This window comes from Perca flavescens, chromosome 5 (assembly GCF_004354835.1).
Source record: "Perca flavescens isolate YP-PL-M2 chromosome 5, PFLA_1.0, whole genome shotgun sequence".
NCBI classification, from domain to species: domain Eukaryota; kingdom Metazoa; phylum Chordata; class Actinopteri; order Perciformes; family Percidae; genus Perca; species Perca flavescens.
The window spans coordinates 38,556,992-38,584,491 of NC_041335.1; the positions used below are offsets into that span (position 1 = coordinate 38,556,992).

Here is a 27,500-nt window from a genome sequence, read left to right on the forward strand (position 1 = left end):
ACTTTAAGTATTGTGTGTGTGACTCATAGTAGCAGGAATCTGGGCCCCTCCCTTCTATAAACTCTGCAAACGGAACAAAATTCTTCTTTCTTAAAGTGAACTAGAGGGAGAGTTGAACCAGGTTGAGGAGGGAGGAGGGAGGAGGGAGGAGGGAGGGGAGGAGGGAGGAGGGAGGAGGGAGGAGGAACAGCTTCTGGGGCTGACTTTACTGTCTGTTACAAGCTGTAATGGGCTCCGTTTGAAGGCTAGAAAGAAGAGAAACACACACACACACATAAATACACACAGAGAGACACACACACACAGAGAGATACACACACACACATACATACACACACACACACACACATAGATACACACAGAGACACAAACACGCACACAGAGAGACACACACACACACACACATAGATACACACACACACACACACACACACACACACACACACACAACACACACACACAGACACACACACACACACACACACACACACACACACACACACAGATACACACAGAGAGAGAGAGACACACACACATAGATACACACAGAGAGAGAGAGACACACACACATAGATACACAGAGAGAGACACACACAGACACACACACACTTAGATACACACAGAGAGACACACACACATAGATACACACAGAGAGACACACACACATAGATACACACAGAGAAAGAGACACACACACAGACACACACAGCTAGTAAGAAGATACTGCTCTGATATGAAACTAACCCATCTAAGGACCCATCAGTATTAAACGTGTCCTGCTAGCTTGTCGGTAAGTTAGGTTACATATTGTCAGGGTCTAATCTGTCATGGCTGTTTCCTAAAGGCTCCCTTGACCCCTTCACACCAAGATATCTGAATGAAAAAGGGTTCTCTGGGTACCCTCGAGTCTCCCCTTTACAGACACGCACACTTTATGATTGCCAAATGTAGCTTTGTCCTCGGCAACTATCCTGTTTTTCCAAAATGATTATCGAATGGCTTGAGAGATGACCAGCTCCACCCATGTCTGAGAATGCTGCTATTGTTCACTTCATTCCTGCAAGGGTGTGTGCAGACATTTCTTAAAAGACAGTCCTGGTGTGTGTGTGTGTGTAGGCATGTCTGTGACGAGGCCGAGCCTCTTCGTGTGTAAAGGTGGAGGGTAGATGAAGATAGGGGAGAGACATCTTGTGTTTATTGGAGCACTTTTGCACCTAAGGGAGTTCAAAAAATACACTTTTGCAACCATGTCGTACACACCACTCGCTAGAAGTCAGTTATCTACCCAACATGTGAAATAAAATGATGATAAGCCGATACACACACAGACACAAAGAGACACACACACACACACACACACACACACACACACACACACACACACACACACACACACACACACGCGGATACACACGCACACAGAGAGATATACACACACACACACACAGACACACACACACACACACACACACACACACACACACACACACACACACGTGGATACACACGCACACAGAGAGATACACAGACACACACACATACACACACACACACACACACACACACACACACACACACACACACACACACACACAGAGACGCACACAGAGAGATACACACACACACACACACACACACACACACACACACACAGAGAGACACACACACACACGCACACAGATACACACACACGCACACAGACACACACACACACACAGATAGATGCACACACACACACACACACACACACACACACACACACACAGAGACACACACACACACACACACACACACACACACACACACACAGAGAGACACACACACAGATGCACACACACACACACACACACACACACACACACACACACACACACACACACACACACAGATACACACACAGACACACACACACACACACACACACACACACACACGTGGATACACACGCACACAGAGAGATACACAGACACACACACACAGATACACACACACACACACACACACAGAGACGCACACAGAGAGATACACAGACACACACACACACACACACACACACACACACACAGAGACACACACACACACGCGGATACACACACACACGCACACAGATACACACACACACAGATAGATGCACACACACAGATACACACACATACATACACACACACACACACACACACACACACACACACACACACAGAGAGACACACACACACACACACACACACACACACACACACACACACACACACACACACAGATACACACACACACACACACACACACACACACACACACACACACACACACACGCGCGCAGATACACACACAAAGACCCACTCAGATACACACACTCAGATACACGCAGATACACACACACACACACAGACAACAGACACACACACACACACACAGACAACAGACACACACACACACACACACACTTAGATATATAATTAGTCTAATATTCTTTATAACCGTGATAATTCTCTCCACTATCAGATCAGCCCATTCATAAATACTATGACATCATTAGTGACTCTCATATCTACGTTGCCTTTACCAGTCTTCTGTTTAGTTTTCACGCTGTGATGTCACATTTTCCTCTCTGTCTCTCACACACACACACACACACACACACACACACACACACACACACACACACACACACACACACACACACACACACACACACACACACACAGGCTCTGCCGAGAGGGAACCGTGACCCCGGCAGTGAACTTCAGCGCCAGCACAGACGCGGCCGTCCTGGACAAAGCCATCAAAGCTAAAGGTGAAGTTAAAACCTGTCCCCGGCAGGACCCCGTCTGTCTCAGCTTTACACTGAGGCTCTGCTAGAGACGGGACACCATGACACAGAGCTGCAGCGCCGCCTGCTGGCCGCCATGCACCGTTACTACCAACTGACAACAATTACTCCGACATTAAAGGTCCCATGACATGGGGCTCTTTGGATGCTTTTATATAGACCTTAGTGGTCCCCTAATACTGTATCTGAAGTCTCTTTTATATAGACCTTAGTGGTCCCCTAATACTGTATCTGAAGTCTCTTTTATATAGACCTTAGTGGTCCCCTAATACTGTATCTGAAGTCTCTTTTATATAGACCTTAGTGGTCCCCTAATACTGTATCTGAAGTCTCTTTTAGACCTTAGTGGTCCCCTAATACTGTATCTGAAGTCTCTTTTATATAGACCTTAGTGGTCCCCTAATACTGTATCTGAAGTCTTTCATTTTCTCAAAGGCAGAGCAGGATACCCAGGGCTCGGTTTACACCTATCACCATTTCTAGCCACTGGGGGACCATAGGCAGGCTGGGGGGACTCCTATTAATGTTAAAAAAAAAAAAAAAAAACTCCATAAAGTGAAATTTTCATGCCATGGGACCTTTTTTAATATATCAATATCATTCAGCATTCAATGCATGCAAGCTTTTTTTTTGATAACTCTGCAAACCCTTGGTGTTCTCTCAATGAGCTTCATGAGGTAGTCACCTGAAATGGTTTTACCTTCACAGGTGTGCTTTGTCAGGGTTAATTAGTGGAATTATTTCCCTTATTAATAAAAAAGCAAAGGGTGGCTACTTTGAAGAATCTAAAATATAAGACATGTTTTCAGTTATTTCACACTTTTTTTGTTAAGTACATAATTCCATATGTGTTCATTCATAGTTTTGATGCCTTCAGTGAGAATCTACAATGTAAATAGTCATGAAAATAAAAAGGAAACGCATCGAATGAGAAGGTGTGTCCAAACTCTTGGCCTGTACTGTAAATGAAGTTGACTTGTCTTTGTGCAGGTGTGGATGAGAACACCATCATTGAGATTCTGGTGAAAAGAAGCAACGAGCAGAGACAGAAGATTAAAGAGGCGTACCAGCAGGCCAGCGGCAAGGTAACTCCAACTAAACCCACCTGTCCATAGCTAGAGATGCTCCGATATCAAGCACGGTATCTGAAAAGCCTCCAATTCTGCCTAAAATGCTGGTATCGGCGAGTACTGGAGTTCATACACCGATCCGATACCATGTAATTAAGCCCTGAAGTATAGTCCACATCTACAAGGTTCCACTTCCAGGATTATGGATATGTATCCAAGTCATTTAGTATCCGAGCACTGCAGAATGTTGTTTTTTGAAGCTTGAAAAGCTATGCAATAAATATCCTGCATGGCTTTAATAGAAACATGGATTTGACGCATCGTGATGCATCGAGATATTAAATCGCTGACATGATAATCGAATCTCTACTTGTGATTGGTTTTAAAGAAATGCCAATAAACCAGAGCATGTTTTTCCTCATTTCCCATTTTTCTCTGATGTTAAGCACTTTGGATACCTGTTGGTTGCTGTAAAGTGCTATAATAAATACATTCTGATTGATTTGATTGATCCAGGAATGCTGTGTGGACTAGCTCAGACCTTCCTCCGGAGAGCTGTGGAGGAAGGTCTGAGCTAGTCGAAGCCTGGTCTCGAAGAAAATCTACTTTTTAGTTAGTTTATGTAGCCGATACGCCAGTTCAGGTATCTGAATCTGTATCGGGAAGGAAGAAATGGTATCGGACCATCTCTAGTTCATAGCAAGAGAGTTATTTTCCAAATATCACACACATGGTGATGCATCATCTCCCCACCCCCCACCCCCCCCACCCCCACCCCACCCAATAGCCTCTGGATGCAGCGCTGAAGAGTGCTCTGCAGGGAGATCTGGAGGATGTGGTTCTGGCTCTGCTGAAAACCCCGGCCCAGTACGATGCTCAGCAGCTGAAAATGGCCATGAAGGTACGCACAGACGAAAGACCTTTTTTAACCCAGAATAAGACTGGAAAGTGGGAAAGGAAATTTAGATTTGATTTTTTATGTAGTCCTTAAGTGACTATTTATTATTACGGTGTATATATTTGTATTTATTTTGTATTTGGATGTGGTTGAGTGTACACAAGGTACCTTTTTTAGTCATCTGTAGCTTGCCTGGACATCGTTATCGGACTACAACGAGGACCACAGGGGAAATAAGTTTGTAACTTTCTTGTGTTATCTTCAACAGTTCTGTTAAATGTGCAGTGTCACTGTGATGGCATCTTGTTATGCATTTATTTTTGTTACGGTCTAATAAATCAAATCAAATCAAAAAGGGAGGGAGGGTAAACGTACCCACCACGTGGTCTCGCCACGTTGCGTGTTATCACGAGAACGCGACGTACTATCGCGAGAACTACGTCACACGCCTGTAAAAAAAAAAAAAATAATAATAATAATAAATGGTTGGGTTTAGGAAAAGAACACAGGGAAAGGCTTTAGTAACAAAACGGTGACAAAAACACGGAAAATAACGACAAAAACACTCTTAGGAACACAATAAATGGTTGGGTTTAGGAAAGAAACATTGGGTAAGGCTTATTAAATTAAAACACAAAAATAACTGCTGAAAAATCCATAGATAGATAGATAGATAGATAGATAGATAGATAGATAGATGTGAGCAACGTGTCTGAAAGTGTGAAGTCTTCTGGTAGCTGTGAGAGAGAAATCTCAATCATTCCCAATCTCACAGAGACGGAGAGTGTAGGTATATGTAAGGAGATAACATAGACACAGGCTAATTACTGATCACTAACATGCTAGTTAACATTAGTAATTACTGATCACTAACATGCTAGTTAACATTAGTAATTACTGATCACTAACATGCTAGTTAACATTAGTAATTACTGATCACTAACATTAGTAATTACTGATCACTAACATGCTAGTTAACATTAGTAATTACTGATCACTAACATGTTAGTTAACATTAGTAATTACTGATCACTAACATGCTAGTTAACATTAGTAATTACTGATCACTAACATGTTAGTTAACATTAGTAATTACTGATCACTAACATGCTAGTTAACATTAGTAATTACTGATCACTAACATGTTAGTTAACATTAGTAATTACTGATCACTAACATGTTAGTTAACATTAGTAATTACTGATCACTAACATGCTAGTTAACATTAGTAATTACTGATCACTAACATGTTAGTTAACATTAGTAATTACTGATCACTAACATGCTAGTTAACATTAGTAATTACTGATCACTAACATGTTAGTTAACATTAGTAATTACTGATCACTAACATGCTAGTTAACATTAGTAATTACTGATCACTAACATGCTAGTTAACATTAGTAATTACTGATCACTAACATGCTAGTTAACATTAGTAATTACTGATCACTAACATGCTAGTTAACATTAGTAATTACTGATCACTAACATGTTAGTTAACATTAGTAATTACTGATCACTAACATGTTAGTTAACATTAGTAATTACTGATCACTAACATGCTAGTTAACATTAGTAATTACTGATCACTAACATGTTAGTTAACATTAGTAATTACTGATCACTAACATGTTAGTTAACATTAGTAATTACTGATCACTAACATGCTAGTTAACATTAGTAATTACTGATCACTAACATGTTAGTTAACATTAGTAATTACTGATCACTAACATGCTAGTTAACATTAGTAATTACTGATCACTAACATGTTAGTTAACATTAGTAATTACTGATCACTAACATGCTAGTTAACATTAGTAATTACTGATCACTAACATGCTAGTTAACATTAGTAATTAAACCTAAACAGATAATGGAAGTCCAAACTGCCTGTGAGCTTCTCCTGTACTATACGGTAATTCCTCTACTGTGTGACAGTAAGTCTCGTGGTTATGACCCAATCGTTAGCCTATTGTTATAAAAGCGTCTGCTACGGAGCCATAACGTGAGCTACAAGGTAATGGAGCCTTTTATACATTGTCGTGTTTCTTTAGAAATAAACAACAGACAAATAGAGTCTTTAAACGCTTCAGATGTAAAGTTATTCGCTATCAAAGTGACGTAAAAGGAAAAAAAATGGCGGTGAGTGTAATGCTAACAGGAGGTGATGCCTTTGTAGCAACAAAATGGCGCCATCGGACTAAGGTTCGAGTTCTGAAGCGAAGCTTACCCCCCCCCTTGAAAAATCACCACACACGGGACACGAACCCGGGTGAAAGTCCGGTGTTTTACCTCCTTACTCAACCCCCCCCGTTCCTTTACACTACTCGCTACGGCGGAAATTGACTCGCAATGTAGGTCAATGGCGGCCGATTTGCGTTGATATACGCGCAAAAATGCGATTTATGCGTCTTGATAACACGCAAAAACTACAAAAACTACAAATACAAATTGCCGTGACATGCATACGCCAATTCATGAGATCAGTCTGCTAATGATGTACCTAGAGTCGCGGTATGCTAGGCCTAGCCGGTGCTACCTTTTCAGAGTGTTGTCACATTGAAAAGCTCCTCGCCGGCACTAGCTGCTTTACCATTAGCTGACATTTGGACATTGAGCGGGAGTTTGTTTGGTTTGTAACCGGGCCAGTGCGTTGCTTCTCACAGGGACTGGGCACAGACGAGGAGGTCCTCATCGAGATCCTGGCCTCCAGGACCAACCGAGAGATCCTGGACATTAAGAAGGCCTACAAGGAAGGTAGGGACCTCGGTTTGCATCGCGCTAGTGTTTGGAAAATATAGAAATAGAAGTGATGGAACTTGGGATAACATCTGGGACACGGGAGAAGGGTTAATCAGACACACACACACACACACACACACACAAACACTGAGACACACACAGACGGTGACACACACACACACACACACAGACACACACAGACACAGACGGACAGAGAGACACACACACACACACACACACACAGAGACACAGACGGACAGAGACACACACACACACACACACACACAAACACTGAGACACACACAGACGGTGACACACACACACACACACAGACACACACAGACACAGACGGACAGAGAGACACACACACACACACACAAACACTGAGACACACACAGACGGTGACACACAGACGGACACACACAGACGGACAGACGGACAGAGACACACACACACACACACACACACACACAGACACAGATGGACAGAGACACACACACAGACGGTGACACACACACACACACACACACACAGACACACACAGACACAGACGGACAGAGAGACACACACACACACACACACACAGAGACACAGACGGACAGACACACACACACACACACACAGACACAGATGGACAGAGACACACACACACACACACACACACACACACACACACACTGACTGAAAGAGACACACACACACACACACACACAGACGGACAGACACACACACACACAGACACACACAGACACAGACGGACAGACACACACACACACACACACAGACACAGATGGACAGAGACACACACACACACACACACACACAGGCGGTGACACACAGACGGACACACACAGACGGACAGACACACACACACACACACACACACACACACACACACACACACTGACTGAAAGAGACACACACACACACACAGACGGACAGACGGACACACACACACACACACACACACAGACACACACAGACACAGACGGACAGAGACACACACACACACACACACAGACACAGATGGACAGAGACACACACACACACACACAGGCGGTGACACACAGACGGACACACACAGACGGACAGACACACACACACACACACACACACACACACACACACACACTGACTGAGACACACACACACACACACACACAGACGGACAGACACACACACACAGACACACACAGACACAGACGGACAGACACACACACACACACTGACTGAAAGAGACACACACACACAGACACACACAGACACAGATGGACAGAGACACACACACACACAGGCGGTGACACACAGACGGACACACACACACACACACACACACACACACACACACGGACGGACAGACACACACAGACACCAGACGGAAAGCTGAACATTTTCATATGAAATGTTTACATGCAAATACCTTAAAATGGTCAATTTAAGATGTCAGACAGCACTTTGAATCCGATGTTAATGTTGTGATTTATTCACCAAGACTACAAGAAGGATCTGGAGTCTGACATCAAGGGCGACACCGGCGGAGACTTCAGAACTGCTCTGCTCGAACTCTGCAAGGTACGTGTGAACAGTAATTATATACAAACCACACCAGACTCCATGTAAATAATCAGGACTTTTATCATTGTAAAACACACTTCATTCAAAGTGGACAGAAACTAAATAAAACTACCAAAAGCTGTCTTGGTTCATCTTTCCACTGTCCCAACAATCACCACTTTGGTTTGGTTGAAATAAACCCTTAATTCACCCATTTACATGTGGAGATATGCTGGCTCTATACACGCTAAAAGTCCTGATTATTTACATGGAGTCTGGTGGAGATATGCTGGCTCTATACACGGTAAAAGTCCTGATTATTTACATGGAGTCTGGTGGACATATGCTGGCTCTATACACGCTAAAAGTCCTGATTATTTACATGGAGTCTGGTGGAGATATGCTGGCTCTATACACACTAAAAGTCCTGATTATTTACATGGAGTCTGGTGGAGATATGCTGGCTCTATACACGCTAAAATTCCTGATTATTTACATGGAGTCTGGTAGAGATATGCTGCCTCTATACACGCTAAAAGTCCTGATTATTTACATGGAGTCTGGTGGAGATATGCTGGCTCTATACACGCTAAAAGTCCTGATTATTTACATGGAGTCTGGTGGAGATATGCTGGCTCTATACACACTAAAAGTCCTGATTATTTACATGGAGTCTGGTGGAGATATGCTGGCTCTATACACGCTAAAAGTCCTGATTATTTACATGGAGTCTGGTGGAGATATGCTGGCTTGAAAATAGGGTCAAGGACCGGTTGAAACCCCGAAATGACCCTTTAACCCCCCAGGCCGGCAGGACAGAAGGTGTGAATGAGCAGCTGGTGGACAGCGATGCCCGGGCGCTGTATGAGGCCGGTGAGGGCAGGAAGGGAACCGACTCCAAACCCTTTATCGAGATCCTCACCTCCAGGAGCGCCCCACACCTCCGCAGAGGTTAGTTACTTTAGTTACTCCTCTACATTCATCTGTTCCAGCTTTAGTTACTAGTTACTTTAGTTACTCCTCTACATTCATCTGTTCCAGCTTTAGTTACTAGTTACTTTAGTTACTCCTCTACATTCATCTGTTACAGCTTTAGTTACTAGTTACTTTAGTTACTCCTCTACATTCATCTGTTACAGCTTTAGTTACTAGTTACTTTAGTTACTCCTCTACATTCATCTGTTCCAGCTTTAGTTACTAGTTACTTTAGTTACTCCACTACATTCATCTGTTCCAGCTTTTAGTTACTAGTTACTTTAGTTACTCCGCTACATTCATCTGTTACAGCTTTAGTTACTAGTTACTTTAGTTACTCCGCTACATTCATCTGTTACAGCTTTAGTTACTAGTTACTTTTGTTACTCACCTGTTCCAGCTTTAGTTACTAGTTACTTTAGTTACTCCACTACATTCATCTGTTCCAGCTTTAGTTACTAGTTACTTTAGTTACTCCTCTACATTCATCTGTTCCAGCTTTAGTTACTAGTTACTTTAGTTACTCCACTACATTCATCTGTTCCAGCTTTAGTTACTAGTTACTTTAGTTACTCCGCTACATTCATCTGTTACAGCTTTAGTTACTAGTTACTTTAGTTACTCCGCTACATTCATCTGTTACAGCTTTAGTTACTAGTTACTTTTGTTACTCACCTGTTCCAGCTTTAGTTACTAGTTACTTTAGTTACTCCACTACATTCATCTGTTCCAGCTTTAGTTACTAGTTACTTTAGTTACTAGTTACTTTAGTTACTCCGCTACATTCATCTGTTACAGCTTTAGTTACTAGTTACTTTAGTTACTAGTTACTTTAGTTACTCCGCTACATTCATCTGTTACAGCTTTAGTTACTAGTTACTTTAGTTACTCCGCTACATTCATCTGTTACAGCTTTAGTTACTAGTTACTTTTGTTACTCCACTACATTCACCTGTTCTAGCTTTAGTTACTAGTTACTTTAGTTACTCCTCTACATTCATCTGTTCCAGCTTTAGTTACTAGTTACTTTAGTTACTCGTCTACATTCATCTGTTCCAACTTTAGTTACTAGTTACTTTTGTTACTCCACTACATTCACCTGTTCCAGCTTTAGTTACTAGTTACTTTAGTTACTCCGCTACATTCACCTGTTCCAGCTTTAGTTACTAGTTACTTTAGTTACTCCGCTACATTCATCTGTTACAGCTTTAGTTACTAGTTACTTTAGTTACTCCGCTACATTCATCTGTTCCAGCTTTAGTTACTAGTTACTTTTGTTACTCACCTGTTCCAGCTTTAGTTACTAGTTACTTTAGTTACTCCACTACATTCATCTGTTCCAGCTTTAGTTACTAGTTACTTTAGTTACTAGTTACTTTACACATTAAGATTACTGCACACAGAACACATGTAGTTTATAAAATCTGATGTTTTATTTTGAATGAAACTAACATCAATATTCAATTAAATTTTATGTACAGTATCAAAAAGAGTTATCTCGAGACACTTTACAGATAGAGCAGGTCTAGACCACACTCTATAATTTACAAAGACCCAACAATTCCAGTGATTCCTCCAAGAGCAAGCATTTAGTACAACTGTGAGGAAAAACGTTTAGGCAGAAACCCTGCTGCCGTTTTGGCCGTTTCTGATACACCCTGATACACACACCGAGACCCTGATACACACACCGAGACCCTGATACACACACCGAGACCCTGATACACACACCGAGACCCTGATACACACACCGAGACCCTGATACACACACCGAGACCCTGATATACGAGACCCACACACACCGAGACCCTGATACACACACGAGACCCTGATACACACACCGAGACCCTGATACACACACGAGACCCTGATACACACACCGAGACCCTGATATACACACCGAGACCCTGATACACACACCGAGACCCTGATACACACACCGAGACCCTGATATACACACCGAGACCCTGATACACACACCGAGACCCTGATACACACACCGAGACCCTGATATACACACCGAGACCCTGATACACACCCCGAGACCCTGATATACACACACCGAGACCCTGATACACACACCGAGACCCTGATACACACACCGAGACCCTGATACACACACCGAGACCCTGATATACACACCGAGACCCTGATACACACACCGAGACCCTGATACACACACCGAGACCCTGATATACACACACCGAGACCCTGATATACACACACCGAGACCCTGATACACACACCGAGACCCTGATACACACACCGAGACCCTGATACACACACCGAGACCCTGATACACACACCGAGACCCTGATATACACACACCGAGACCCTGATACACACACCGAGACCCTGATACACACACCGAGACCCTGATACACACACGAGACCCTGATACACACGAGACCCCGAGACCCTGACCCTGATACACACACGAGACCCTGATATACACACCGAGACCCTGATACACACACCGAGACCCTGATACACACACCGAGACCCTGATATACACACCAAGACCCTGATACACACACCGAGACCCTGATACACACACCGAGACCCTGATATACACCCTGATACACACCCAACATGTAAACCCTGTCCCGTCTAACCTGTAGACCCTGTCCCCTCTAACATGTAGACCCTGTCCCGTCTAACCTGTAGACCCTGTCCCCTCTAACATGTAGACCCTGTCCCCTCTAACATGTAGACCCTGTCCCCTCTAACATGTAGACCCTGTCCCGTCTAACATGTAGACCCTGTCCCGTCTAACCTGTAGACCCTGTCTCGTCTGTCCAGTCTAACATGTAGACCCTGTCCCGTCTAACATGTAGACCCTGTCCCCTCTAACATGTAGACCCTGTCTCGTCTGTCCAGTCTAACCTGTAGACCCTGTCCAGTCTAACATGTAGACCCTGTCTCGTCTGTCCAGTCTAACATGTAGACCCTGTCTCGTCTGTCCAGTCTAACATGTAGACCCTGTCCCGTCTAACATGTAGACCCGGTCCCGTCTGTCCAGTCTAACATGTAGACCCTGTCCCGTCTAACATGTAGACCCGGTCCCGTCTGTCCAGTCTAACATGTAGACCCTGTCCCCTCTAACATGTAGACCCTGTCTCGTCTAACATGTGGTCCTCTTATTGCAGTTTTCGAGCGGTACTCCAAGTACAGCAAAGTGGACGTGGCCAAAGCTATCGACCTGGAGATGAAGGGAGACATCGAGAGCTGTCTCACCGCCGTAGGTAAAGAAACTCCATCACCAGATCATGTCTGCTCTGACTAGTCCCCTGGCTAGTCCCCTGGCTAGTCCCCTGGCTAGTCCCCTGGCTAGTCCCCTGGCTAGTGCTCTGGCTAGTCCCCTGACTTGTCCCCTGGCTAGTGCTCTGGCTAGTCCCTGGCTAGTGCTCTGGCTAGTCCCTGGCTAGTCCCCTGACTAGTCCCCTGGCTAGTCCCCTGGCTAGTCCCCTGGCTAGTCCCCCTGGCTAGTGCTCTGGCTAGTGCTCCGACTAGTGCTCTGACGGGACTTAAACTGACCTTCTGCTCTGGCTAGTGCTCTGGCTAGTCCCCTGGCTAGTGCTCTGGCTAGTCCCCTGGCTAGTCCCCCTGGCTGGTCCCCTGGCTAGTCCCCTGGCTAGTGCTCTGGCTAGTGCTCTGGCTAGTGCTCTGACTAGTCCCCTGGCTAGTGCTCTGACTAGTCCTCTGGCTAGTCCTCTGGCTAGTCCTCTGGCTAGTCCTCTGGCTAGTCCCCTGGCTAGTGCTCTGGCTAGTGCTCTGGCTAGTGCTCTGGCTAGTGCTCTGACTAGTGCTCATACTAGTGCTCTGACTAGTCCCCTGGCTAGGGATCTGACTAGTGCTCTGGTTAGTGCTCTGGCTAGTGCTCTGGCTGGACTTAAACTGACCTTCTGCTCTGACTAGTCCCCTGGCTAGTGCTCTGACTACTGCTCTGACTAGTGCTCTGACGGGACTTAAACTGACCTTCTGCTCTGGCTAGTCCCCTGGCTACTGCTCTGACTAGTGCTCTGACGGGACTTAAACTGACCTTCTGCTCTGGCTAGTGCTCTGACTAGTGCTCTGACTACTGCTCTGACTAGTCCTCTGGCTAGTCCCCTGGCTAGTCCCCTGGCTAGTGCTCTGACTAGTGCTCTGACTAGTGCTCTGACGGGACTTAAACTGACCTTCTGCTCTGACTAGTGCTCTGACTAGTGCTCTGGCTAGTCCTCTGGCTAGTGCTCTGGCTAGTGCTCTGGCTAGTGCTCTGGCTAGTGCTCTGACTAGTGCTCTGACGGGACTTAAACTGACCTTCTGCTCTGACTAGTGCTCTGACTAGTCCTCTGGCTAGTCCTCTGGCTAGTCCTCTGGCTAGTGCTCTGGCTAGTGCTCTGGCTAGTGCTCTGGCTAGTGCTCTGACGGGACTTAAACTGACCTTCTGCTCTGACTAGTGCTCTGGCTAGTGCTCTGGCTAGTCCTCTGGCTAGTGCTCTGGCTAGTGCTCTGGCTAGTGCTCTGGCTAGTGCTCTGACTAGTGCTCTGACTAGTCCTCTGGCTAGAGGTAAACTGACCCGTTTCTCTTCCTGAAACAGTGAAGTGTGCTGGGAGCCGGCCGGCCTTCTTCGCTGAGAAGCTCTACTTGTCCATGAAGGTACACAACTAATAGTACTGTTCCCAAAACACACACACACACACACACACACACACACACACACACACACGCGTAGTATTCTGGTCCCGCTGTCACGGTCAACATGTGTGTGTGTGTGTGTGTGTGTGTGTGTGTGTGTGTGTGTGTGTGTGTGTGTGTGTGTGTGTGTGTGTGTGTGTGTGTGTGTGTGTGTGTGTGTGTGTGTGTGTGTGTGTGTGTGTGTGTGTGTGTGTGTGTGTGTGTGTGTGTGTTTCTGTCTGCCCTTTTTCGCGCTTTTTTTGCCTCATTTGTCTGTTTATTCAACATTTTTGTCTGTTTTTGAAGTTTTTAGTGATCTTTTATTAACTTTTCTTAACTTTTTTCTTTCTTCATACATTTTCCGTAATTTTTTTAAAAATGTTTTACCAACATTTATTTTTCACCCTTTTTCTTTGAACCTTTCCTGTACTCATTTTGGCCACCGGCAGCCCCTAGCGTTTGCCTATCCTGCCGGCCCACAACCTTCCCTGACTGACTCTTTTTTTTTTTTTTGGCCAATCAGGGTAAAGGAACCCGCAAACACACCCTGACCCGCATCATGGTGAGCCGCTCGGAGATCGACATGAAACGGATCAAGGACGAGTACAAGAAGACCTACGGAAAAACCCTGGACCAGGACATTCTGGTACACACACACAGACACACACACAGACACACACACTTTACAGACACACACACTTTACAGACACACACACACTTTACACACACACACTTTACACACACACACTTTACACACACACACATACACTTTACACACACACACTTTACACACACACACACACACACACACACACACACATACATACACACACACACACACACACTTTACACACACACACACACACACACACTTTACACACACACACACACACACACTTTACACACACACACACACACACTTTACACACACACACACTTTCAGACACACACACACACACTTTACAGACACACACACACACACACACACACACACACACACACTTTACAGACACACACACACACTTTACAGACACAGACACACACACACACACAGATATATACACACACACACACACACACACACACAGCCTTAGTGTAAAGCTAAACGTGCACGCTGCCAGCCTTAGTGTAACAGCTAAACGTGCACGCTGCCAGCCTTAGTGTAACAGCTAAACGTGCACGCTGCCAGCCTTAGTGTAACAGCTAAACGTGCACGCTACCAGCCTTAGTGTAACAGCTAAACGTGCACGCTGCCAGCCTTAGTGTAACAGCTAAACGTGCACGCTACCAGCCTTAGTGTAACAGCTAAACGTGCACGCTGTCTTCTCTTCTCCTCCAGGACGACACGGCCGGAGACTACGAGAAGATTCTCCTGGCTCTCTGTGGAGGTCAAAACTAAACAGCCAATCACAGGGCTCCAAGAGATCACATGGCTCAGACAGCTGGAGACCCAGCTGTGGAGGTCTCCTGTAATCTCTCGACACATATCGTTCCTTCTGCTTTTAAAACGGACAAGTCTGTCTGTCTGTCTGTCTGTCTGTCTTTGTTTGTGGCTGCCATGACGATGTTTAGCAAACATTAAGATTAACGAAGACGTTTTTTTCCTTTTCTCGTCTCCGTTTTGCTTCGGGACCGGCTTAGCTTTTTACTCTTTATTGGTTCACATCTGGAGCTGGAAGAGAAGCTGATCCCAGTGCAGCTGCTGACCTCTGTAAACCGATGTAATCATGTGCCAATCATCTTTCTCTGAAGAAGCTCCGTCAACATGCAAAATAAAAGCTTTTATTTTGAAGGGTCACCGGAGTTTTCCTGGTTCTTTACACATGCACTGCCTGTGCACACACACACACACACACACACACACACACACACACACACACACACACACACACACACACACACAGATGCCTACACACAGACATGCGCGCACACACACACTTTACACATGCACTTTTTGTACATATCAACAAAATAAAAATAAAATAAATTAAAATATGAATAAATGTGTGGACAGGAATGAAGTAATGAATGTATTAATATTTATAGCATGTGTGAGTGTATGTATGCACTAATGTTAGTACCATAAGTACCACAAAAAAGCAAATGGCAACCCCTGTCAACACTAACTATGAATACATGAATCACACGCAGTGGGGGATAGAGAACAGAGGCCTGGACACGGCGTTAACGAGCTAACTTGAGGCTCAACCCAGGATTTTCTGTACTACGAAGGTGGATCACTTGTTATCTGGTTCAATCGCCGTGGTAACTCATGCTGAACACCTAACCTGGTCGGGTGCAGGTTAAGTTGGAGATCTGAGATCAACCGGTGTTGAAGCACCGCCTACTGACCAATCAATACTCGGTGTTAAAGCACCGCCTACTGACCAATCAATACTCATAGTTAAAGCACCGCCTACTGACCAATCAATACTCAGTGTAAAAGCACCGCCTACTGACCAATCAATACTCAGTGTTAAAGCAACGCCTACTGACCAATCAATACAGTGTTAAAGCACCGCCTACTGACCAATCAATACTCAGTGTTAAAGCACCGCCTACTAACCAATCAATACTCATAGTTAAAGCACCGCCTACTGACCAATCAATACTCATAGTTAAAGCACAGCCTACTGACCAATCAATACTCATAGTTAAAGCACCGCCTACTGACCAATCAATACTCAGTGTAAAAGCACCGCCTACTGACCAATCAATACTCAGTGTTAAAGCACAGCCTACTGACCAATCAATACTCATAGTTAAAGCACCGCCTACTGACCAATCAATACTCAGTGTAAAAGCACCGCCTACTGACCAATCAATACTCAGTGTTAAAGCAACGCCTACTGACCAATCAATACAGTGTTAAAGCACCGCCTACTGACCAATCAATACTCATAGTTAAAGCACCGCCTACTGACCAATCAATACTCAGTGTTAAAGCACCGCCTACTGACCAATCAATACTCAGTGTTAAAGCACCGCCTACTGACCAATCAATACTCAGTGTTAAAGCACCGCCTACTGACCAATCAATACTCATAGTTAAAGCACCGCCTACTGACCAATCAATACTCATAGTTAAAGCACAGCCTACTGACCAATCAATACTCATAGTTAAAGCACCGCCTACTGACCAATCAATACTCAGTGTTAAAGCAACGCCTACTGACCAATCAATACAGTGTTAAAGCACCGCCTACTGACCAATCAATACTCAGTGTTAAAGCACCGCCTACTGAACAATCAATACTCAGTGTTAAAGCACCGCCTACTGACCAATCAATACTCATAGTTAAAGCACCGCCTACTGACCAATCAATACTCAGTGTAAAAGCACCGCCTACTGACCAATCAATACTCAGTGTTAAAGCAACGCCTACTGACCAATCAATACAGTGTTAAAGCACCGCCTACTGACCAATCAATACTCAGTGTTAAAGCACCGCCTACTAACCAATCAATACTCATAGTTAAAGCACCGCCTACTGACCAATCAATACTCATAGTTAAAGCACAGCCTACTGACCAATCAATACTCATAGTTAAAGCACCGCCTACTGACCAATCAATACTCAGTGTAAAAGCACCGCCTACTGACCAATCAATACTCAGTGTTAAAGCAACGCCTACTGACCAATCAATACAGTGTTAAAGCACCGCCTACTGACCAATCAATACTCAGTGTTAAAGCACCGCCTACTGACCAATCAATACTCAGTGTTAAAGCACCGCCTACTAACCAATCAATACTCATAGTTAAAGCACCGCCTACTGACCAATCAATACTCATAGTTAAAGCACCGCCTACTGACCAATCAATACTCAGTGTAAAAGCACCGCCTACTGACCAATCAATACAGTGTTAAAGCACCGCCTACTGACCAATCAATACTCATAGTTAAAGCACCGCCTACTGACCAATCAATACTCAGTGTTAAAGCACCGCCTACTGACCAATCAATACTCAGTGTTAAAGCACCGCCTACTGACCAATCAATACTCATAGTTAAAGCACCGCCTACTGACCAATCAATACTCATAGTTAAAGCACCGCCTACTGACCAATCAATACTCATAGTTAAAGCACCGCCTACTGACCAATCAATACTCAGTGTAAAAGCACCGCCTACTGACCAATCAATACTCATAGTTAAAGCACCGCCTACTGACCAATCAATACTCATAGTTAAAGCACAGCCTACTGACCAATCAATACTCATAGTTAAAGCACCGCCTACTGACCAATCAATACTCATAGTTAAAGCACAGCCTACTGACCAATCAATACTCATAGTTAAAGCACCGCCTACTGACCAATCAATACTCAGTGTAAAAGCACCGCCTACTGACCAATCAATACTCAGTGTAAAAGCACCGCCTACTGACCAATCAATACTCAGTGTTAAAGCAACGCCTACTGACCAATCAATACAGTGTTAAAGCACCGCCTACTGACCAATCAATACTCAGTGTTAAAGCACCGCCTACTGACCAATCAATACTCATAGTTAAAGCACCGCCTACTGACCAATCAATACTCAGTGTTAAAGCACCGCCGACTGACCAATCAATACTCAGTGTTAAAGCACCGCCTACTGACCAATCAGTAGGTCGATTGATAACGGCATCACCGTTCTTATAGAAGATGAGGCGGAGCTCGGTGCAGAGAGAGAGAGAGGTGTGCTCATAAAAGTTAAAGCATTTAGAGACAGACAATCCTGTTAACATTCCCTGATGGGTATTTTTATGAAATATATATATATATATATATATATATATATATATATATATATATATATATATATATATCTCGGTTTGAATTATGTTTTTATATTTTTTATTTGCTCTCACGATCGCTTCCCACTGCCAGGGTTGCAACTGAAATAATAGGCTAAAGCAACGACAGTTTATGGAAAGCCCGAGTGTAATTATGGTTAGATCTTGGTCCTGACTGGTGGGTGGTGATGGCGCAGTGGATACGACACGTGTCTTTGGTGTGGGAGACCTGGGTTTGATTCCCACGGCGATACATCAACCAGTGTGTCCCTGAGCAAGACACGTTGCTCCAGAGGGGTGCGACCTCTGACATATATATAGCAAATGTTAGTTGCTTTGGATAAAAACGTCAGCTAAATGACGTGTAATGTAATGGGGAAGTGATATTAATAAGTCGTGTGATGTAAACATCTACAGAGTCCGCTATTTCTTTTGCCAGCTGTCCTTCCTGTTTTAGGAAGGACGCATTTGCGTTTTCCCTGTAAAACCGAGTCTGTGTTCTTCATATTTATGTAGAATTATAGTTTGCTCTTCTTGTTGAAAGTTTGCGTCTCTGGAAGATGTTTGCGATTGGTCGTGGTGCGCAAACACCGCCTCTGTTATGTGAACGCGCGCGTCTCTAAATTGGACAAACCCTGATTGGTTGACTGAACTAGTTGATAACCAGCGTGGTGATACAGGTTATGCGGGACCGCGGTTGTTAGGTGAGGAGAAGACGGGTAAGTGAAAGAGATCCAGGGCTGGTTGATGTTGCTTCTTAGTACAGGCCTCTGCTGTCATTAGGGGACCCTGGGTTGCCAGGTTGGGTAATAAAATTTGTCTTTATAGAAAGAAGGCAGGCAGGCAGGCACAAAACACACACACACACACACACACACACACACACACACACACACAGACAGACAGACAAACACACACACACACACATGTGCACACTCACACACAAACCCACACAAGCACTTACACACACAGACACAAAAACACAGGTGCACACACAAAAACGCTCACATACAAAACACACACACACACACACACACACACACACACACACACACACACACACACACACACACACACGCACGCAGGGACGGACTGGGGCAAGAAAAACAGCCCTGGACTTTCTCCCAAATAGTCCCATCATGGCCCTCCACGACCGACACTAGCCAGGAAGTCCTGATACTCTGCCACAATAATGTAGCCTATCAGACAAGGTATTCACAGCAAGTAAAATCTCAAAACCAATGATGATAATTGGGGTTGTGTTTATTAATAAAGCCTCAGTCTTCAAATAAAAACTAAAAATGTACAATGCCATTACATATGCATTGAAAATAAAACACAAATAATGAAATGTCACTGGCTACAGAGAGCCCAAATTACACAAACTTGTAATTATAAAACAGTACAGAGTATTCCTGACAACACCTTCAGAGATGAAGTAGGCTACTGGCTGTACCTGAACATGGGGATTAGATATTCTGTAGGCCTACACCAAAACTACACTGAGAGTGTTAGTTAGTATATACTATAACTATTCAAATATAAATGTATATAGGCTAACATGTGTTGCTTTGTGTTAAAGAATTAGCATTGAATGACCTATTTAATATTTTCTCAATGTCATATTACACTTTTGATCAATTTTGTCCATGAAGCTTTCACAACCAACCACCAGGTCTTTGCCAGTCCCACAATAGTAAACGCAAATATGAAAGACAAGGAAAAACTGCTCTCTGATGGAAGATTTGGTGAATGATTTAGCCCCCTTCCCTGTTTGTTAGCACGTTTAGAGTGGTACCAATGCATTCCTGATGTTTTCCTGTTTGATTTAATACCATAGTCATCATCCTAGCAGCAAAAGTGAGGTCACTACAACCTCTCATATACAACGGAGTGAAATCGCGGTCAACCCGCGATTCATTTATAACGCGTTTATAAATGCGTTTATTATGTAGTTAATAATTTCTGTTAGTAGCATATAAGTGATTGTATTTGATCCACCTGCTGTTGGCTGTTAATATCGCTTTAATAGACCTTTTTTTCCAGAACGCACAGATTGTCAGTCCGTCACTGCACGCACGGCACACACACACACACACACACACACACACACACACACACAACACACACACACACACACACACACACACACACACACACACAAACACACAAACACTTACATTTATATTTCCATTTATTCATAGTTATTGCTTCACTTATTTATTTCAGTTTGTATTTAATAGAATATTTAATTAAATAATATCCCACCATAGCCTTTTACGATACAAATACAAAACAGACACAACCGCTCCTTGGTTTGCCATCCGCAGAAGGGGGATTGCTGTCACAGACATAGAACCTGGCAACCTCATTGCTCATTCAAACCACAACAAGCGGAGAGCAGCTTCTCCAGCGGATTTGCTAGCTATCGCGAGGCTAACTAACTAACTTTCTCTCTCAGTAAGTATTCATATTTATCTCATAACAGATACGGAACTACTTTTCTAATCACAACACAGCCCGCTGTACCACTGACATGCTGTACAAATGTGTTTCAAAGCTATTCGGTTACTAAGGCTAGCTTGGTAGCTAAGCTAGCGAGCTAACGGCTGCTAGCTGTCAGTTTGGCATCAAACTGGTTGAGGCTAGAAGGGATACAGCTACGGCCGGAAGTTTCCCAAAAATACCCCAAAACTCGCAAAATCTGGGCTAAAATACACAAAAAAGAAGAGTAATAAAACTGTCATACTACATGGTGAACTTTTAGGAGAGCAATGTATTTTGTTGTGTCTCTGTATTGTATTATTTATATTGTTTAATCATCCCCGTCTTCATAGTTTATATCTATAACGTTATTTGAATGTATTTAAAAAAAAAAGTTGTGACTATAACAACATTTTTAATACTTTCATCCAGGAAACGCGTATTTGTTCCTCGACAGTGTTTTAATGCTAAACTTAACTAGCCGTTTTTGCCTTCACGCCACTGTCGGTAACGTTAGCTGTATCCCTTCTAGCCTTTAACCCAACAAACTGACAGCTTGCGAGCCAACGGCTGCTAACTGTCAGTTAGGCAACAAACTGATTGAGGCTAGAAGGGATACAGGGAACGTAACGTAACGTAACGTAACGTTAGCTTAGCTTAGCTGTATCCCTTCTAGCCTTCAACCCAACAAACTGATTGAGGCTAGAAGGGATACAGGGAACGTAACGTAACGTAACGTTAGCTTAGCTGTATCCCTTCTAGCCTTCAACCCAACAAACTGATTGAGACTAGACGGGATACAGGGAACGTAACGTAACGTTATCTTAGCTGTATCCCTTCTAGCCTTCAACCCAACAAACTGATTGAGGCTAGAAGGGATACAGGGAACGTAACGTAACGTAACGTTAGCTTAGCTGTATCCCTTCTAGCCTTCAACCCAACACACTGACAGCTAGCGAGCTAACGGCTGCTAACCGTCAGTTAGGCAACAAACTCAACTGTTGTAGCTGTCACTATAGCTAAATGTAAGCGACGTAAAGTTTGTCTTCTGCCGTAAATAAAGCGACGAAAACATATGCAGTCATGCCATGGCCGTGGTGGTGATATTAAACATGTGTATATGTCATTAAGTCCGGAGTCATTTTTAGGAGCTAACGGTTACCCTGGTTACTGAAACTGAGCCGGCGGACAGGCAGTAAAACAGAACCGTCCTTTTAAGGCTGCTTCTGGGAGCTGCAGTATACAAGTACTAATACCACACTGTTATAATACTCTGGTACAAGGTAAAGTACTGCAGTAGAAATATTACTTCATTGACAGTGTGTAAGTCTCATCAGGAAAATGTAGTAAAAGTACAGAAGAATCCTCCTGTTTTAGAAAGTAGACAGTCAATCAACTTTCTTTCTCTCCTTTCTCTCTGTCTTTCTCACACACACACACATACACACACACACACACACACACACACACACACACACACACGCAAGCACACACACACACACACACACACAAGCAAGCACACACACACGCACACACACACACACACACACACACACACGCAAGCAAACACACACACGCACGTACGCACACACGCACACACGCTCACACAGAGACAGACACACACACACACAAATGCTACAGCATTAATATTTGTAACAATGCAGCAGGTTAAAGGGTATTGTAACTGAAATCTACTCCAATGGATACTGACTCAGATCAGGCTTGAACTCGTCTCTCTCTCTCTCCTCTCTCTCTCTCTCTCTCTCTCTCTCTCTCTCCTCCCTCCTCTCTCTCTCTCTCTCTCTCTCTCTCTCTCCCTCCCCTCTCTCTCTCTCTCTCTCTCTCTCTCTCTCTCTCTCTCTCTCTCTCTCCACCAGCTCTCCTGGGTCGGCCGGTCCCCTCTAACCCGAGCGTTGGCGTTGGCGTTGCCCCGAGCGATGGACCGTGCCGGGCGCCACCCGAGGCTGACATGTGGGGCGAGATCATGAACGATAAGCTGGTGTTCCTGGGCCTGCTGTACTTCGTACAGGGCATCCCGTACGGCCTCCAGTCCTCGCTGCTGCCCGTCTTCCTGCGCGGGGCCGGACACTCCCTGACCCGCATCGGCCTCACCAAGATCCTCTACTTCCCCTGGGTCCTCAAGGTGCTCTGGTGCTAATACCACACGCTCATAATACTCTGGGACAAGCTAAAGTGCTAATACCACACGCTCATAATACTCTGGGACAAGCTAAAGTGCTAATACCACACGCTCATAATACTCTGGGACAAGCTAAAGTGCTAATACCACACGCTCATAATACTCTGGGACAAGCTAAAGTGCTAATACCACACGCTCATAATACTCTGGGACAAGTTAAAGTGCTAATACCACACGCTCATAATACTCTGGGACAAGTTAAAGTGCTAATACCACACGCTCATAATACTCTGGGACAAGTTAAAGTGCTAATACCACCACGCTCATAATACTCTGGGACAAGTTAAAGTGCTAATACTCATAATACTCTGGGACAAGTTAAAGTGCTAATACCACACGCTCATAATACTCTGGGACAAGTTAAAGTGCTAATACCACACGCTCATAATACTCTGGGACAAGTTAAAGTGCTAATACCACCACGCTCATAATACTCTGGGACAAGTTAAAGTGCTCATACCACACGCTCATAATACTCTGGGACAAGTTAAAGTGCTAATACCACCGCTCATAATACTCTGGGACAAGTTAAAGTGCTAATACCACACGCTCATAATACTCTGGGACAAGTTAAAGTGCTCATACCACCACGCTCATAATACTCTGGGACAAGTTAAAGTGCTAATACCACACGCTCATAATACTCTGGGACAAGTTAAAAGTGCTAATACCACCGCTCATAATACTCTGGGACAAGTTAAAGTGCTAATACCACCACGCTCATAATACTCTGGGACAAGTTAAAGTGCTAATACCACACGCTCATAATACTCTGGGACAAGTTAAAGTGCTAATACCACACGCTCATAATACTCTGGGACAAGTTAAAGTGCTCATACCACCACGCTCATAATACTCTGGGACAAGTTAAAGTGCTAATACCACGCTCATAATACTCTGGGACAAGTTAAAGTGCTAATACCACCACGCTCATAATACTCTGGGACAAGTTAAAGTGCTAATACCACCGCTCATAATACTCTGGGACAAGTTAAAGTGCTAATACCACCGCTCATAATACTCTGGGACAAGTTAAAATACTCTGGGACAATACTTGGGACAAGTTAAAGTGCTAATACCACCGCTCGTAATACTCTGGGACAAGTTAAAGTGCTCATACCACACTTTCGTAATACTCTGGGACAAGTTAAAGTGCTAATACCACCGCTCATAATACTCTGGGACAAGTTAAGTGCTTAAAGCTCGTAATACTCTGGGACAAGTTAAAGTGCTAATACCACCGCTCATAATACTCTGGGACAAGTTAAAGTGCTAATACCACCACGCTCGTAATACTCTGGGACAAGTTAAAGTGCTAATACCACACGCTCATAATACTCTGGGACAAGTTAAAGTGCTAATACCACCACGCTCATAATACTCTGGGACAAGTTAAAGTGCTAATACCACCGCTCATAATACTCTGGGACAAGTTAAAGTGCTAATACCACACGCTCATAATACTCTGGGACAAGTTAAAGTGCTAATACCACCCGCTCATAATACTCTGGGACAAGTTAAAGTGCTAATACCACACGCTCATAATACTCTGGGACAAGTTAAAGTGCTAATACCACCGCGCTCATAATACTCTGGGACAAGTTAAGTGTGCTCATACCACACGCTCATAATACTCTGGGACAAGTTAAAGTGCTAATACCACCACGCTCATAATACTCTGGGACAAGTTAAAGTGCTAATACCACACGCTCATAATACTCTGGGACAAGTTAAAGTGCTAATACCAAGCTCATAATACTCTGGGACAAGTTAAATACCACCACACGCTCATAATACTCTGGGACAAGTTAAAGTGCTAATACCACACGCTCATAATACTCTGGGACAAGTTAAAGTGCTAATACCACACGCTCATAATACTCTGGGACAAGTTAAAGTGCTAATACCACACGCTCATAATACTCTGGGACAAGTTAAAGTGCTAATACCACACGCTCATAATACTCTGGGACAAGTTAAAGTGCTCATACCACCGCTCACATAATACTCTGGGACAAGTTAAAGTGCTAATACCACCACGCTCATAATACTCTGGGACAAGTTAAAGTGCTAATACCACCGCTCATAATACTCTGGGACAAGTTAAAGTGCTAATACCACACGCTCATAATACTCTGGGACAAGTTAAAGTGCTAATACCACACGCTCATAATACTCTGGGACAAGTTAAAGTGCTCATACCACACGCTCATAATACTCTGGGACAAGTTAAAGTGCTCATACCACACGCTCATAATACTCTGGGACAAGTTAAAGTGCTACCACGCTCATAATACTCTGGGACAAGCTCTCATAATACTCTGGGACAAGTTAAAGTGCTAATACCACACGCTCATAATACTCTGGGACAAGTTAAAGTGCTAATACCACACGCTCATAATACTCTGGGACAAGTTAAAGTGCTAATACCACACGCTCATAATACTCTGGGACAGTTAAAGTGCTAATACCACCGCTCATAATACTCTGGGACAAGTTAAAGTGCTAATACCACACGCTCATAATACTCTGGGACAAGTTAAAGTGCTAATACCACACGCTCATAATACTCTGGGACAAGTTAAAGTGCTAATACCACACGCTCATAATACTCTGGGACAAGTTAAAGTGCTAATACCACCGCGCTCATAATACTCTGGGACAAGTTAAAGTGCTAATACCACCACGCTCATAATACTCTGGGACAAGTTAAAGTGCTATACCACCACGCTCATAATACTCTGGGACAAGTTAAAGTGCTAATACCACACGCTCATAATACTCTGGGACAAGTTAAAGTGCTAATACCACACGCTCATAATACTCTGGGACAAGTTAAAGTGCTAATACCACACGCTCATAATACTCTGGGACAAGTTAAGTTAAAGTGCTAATACCACCACCGCTCACTTAATACTCTGGGACAAGTTAAAGTGCTAATACCACACGCTCATAATACTCTGGGACAAGTTAAAGTGCTAATACCACACGCTCATAATACTCTGGGACAAGTTAAAGTGCTCATACCACGCTCATAATACTCTGGGACAAGTTAAAGTGCTAATACCACACGCTCATAATACTCTGGGACAAGTTAAAGTGCTAATACCACCACGCTCATAATACTCTGGGACAAGTTAAAGTGCTAATACCACACGCTCATAATACTCTGGGACAAGTTAAAGTGCTAATACCACACGCTCATAATACTCTGGGACAAGTTAAAGTGCTAATACCACACGCTCATAATACTCTGGGACAAGTTAAAGTGCTAATACCACACGCTCGTAATACTCTGG

The 27,500-nt window shown here is 43.9% G+C and overlaps 2 protein-coding genes across 4 annotated transcripts in view; both read left to right on the forward strand.

Moving 5' to 3' along the window:
- Window positions 1–16,533, forward strand: part of anxa1a (annexin A1a) — an 18,386-nt gene extending 1,853 nt beyond the window's left edge. For 2 of the 3 annotated variants that reach the window (XM_028578461.1, XM_028578464.1), the window contains exons 3-12: window positions 2,706–2,794; window positions 3,821–3,915; window positions 4,688–4,801; window positions 7,471–7,561; window positions 9,039–9,118; window positions 9,907–10,051; window positions 13,225–13,320; window positions 14,659–14,717; window positions 15,259–15,381; window positions 16,075–16,533. In XM_028578461.1, coding sequence (XP_028434262.1) covers window positions 2,706–2,794; window positions 3,821–3,915; window positions 4,688–4,801; window positions 7,471–7,561; window positions 9,039–9,118; window positions 9,907–10,051; window positions 13,225–13,320; window positions 14,659–14,717; window positions 15,259–15,381; window positions 16,075–16,134 — 952 coding nt within the window. In that variant the 3' untranslated portion in view covers window positions 16,135–16,533. The remainder of the gene's footprint in view (window positions 1–2,705; window positions 2,795–3,820; window positions 3,916–4,687; window positions 4,802–7,470; window positions 7,562–9,038; window positions 9,119–9,906; window positions 10,052–13,224; window positions 13,321–14,658; window positions 14,718–15,258; window positions 15,382–16,074) is intronic. The other variant, XM_028578465.1, reaches the window with a different exon arrangement.
- Window positions 16,534–21,893: 5,360 nt separating this feature from the next.
- mfsd3 (major facilitator superfamily domain containing 3) overlaps window positions 21,894–27,500 on the forward strand; it is a 58,179-nt gene continuing 52,572 nt past the window's right edge. Inside the window, exons 1-2 of the mRNA XM_028579298.1 lie at window positions 21,894–21,977; window positions 23,879–24,144. Of these exons, the coding sequence (XP_028435099.1) occupies window positions 23,971–24,144 (174 nt within the window). The 5' untranslated portion in view covers window positions 21,894–21,977; window positions 23,879–23,970. The remainder of the gene's footprint in view (window positions 21,978–23,878; window positions 24,145–27,500) is intronic.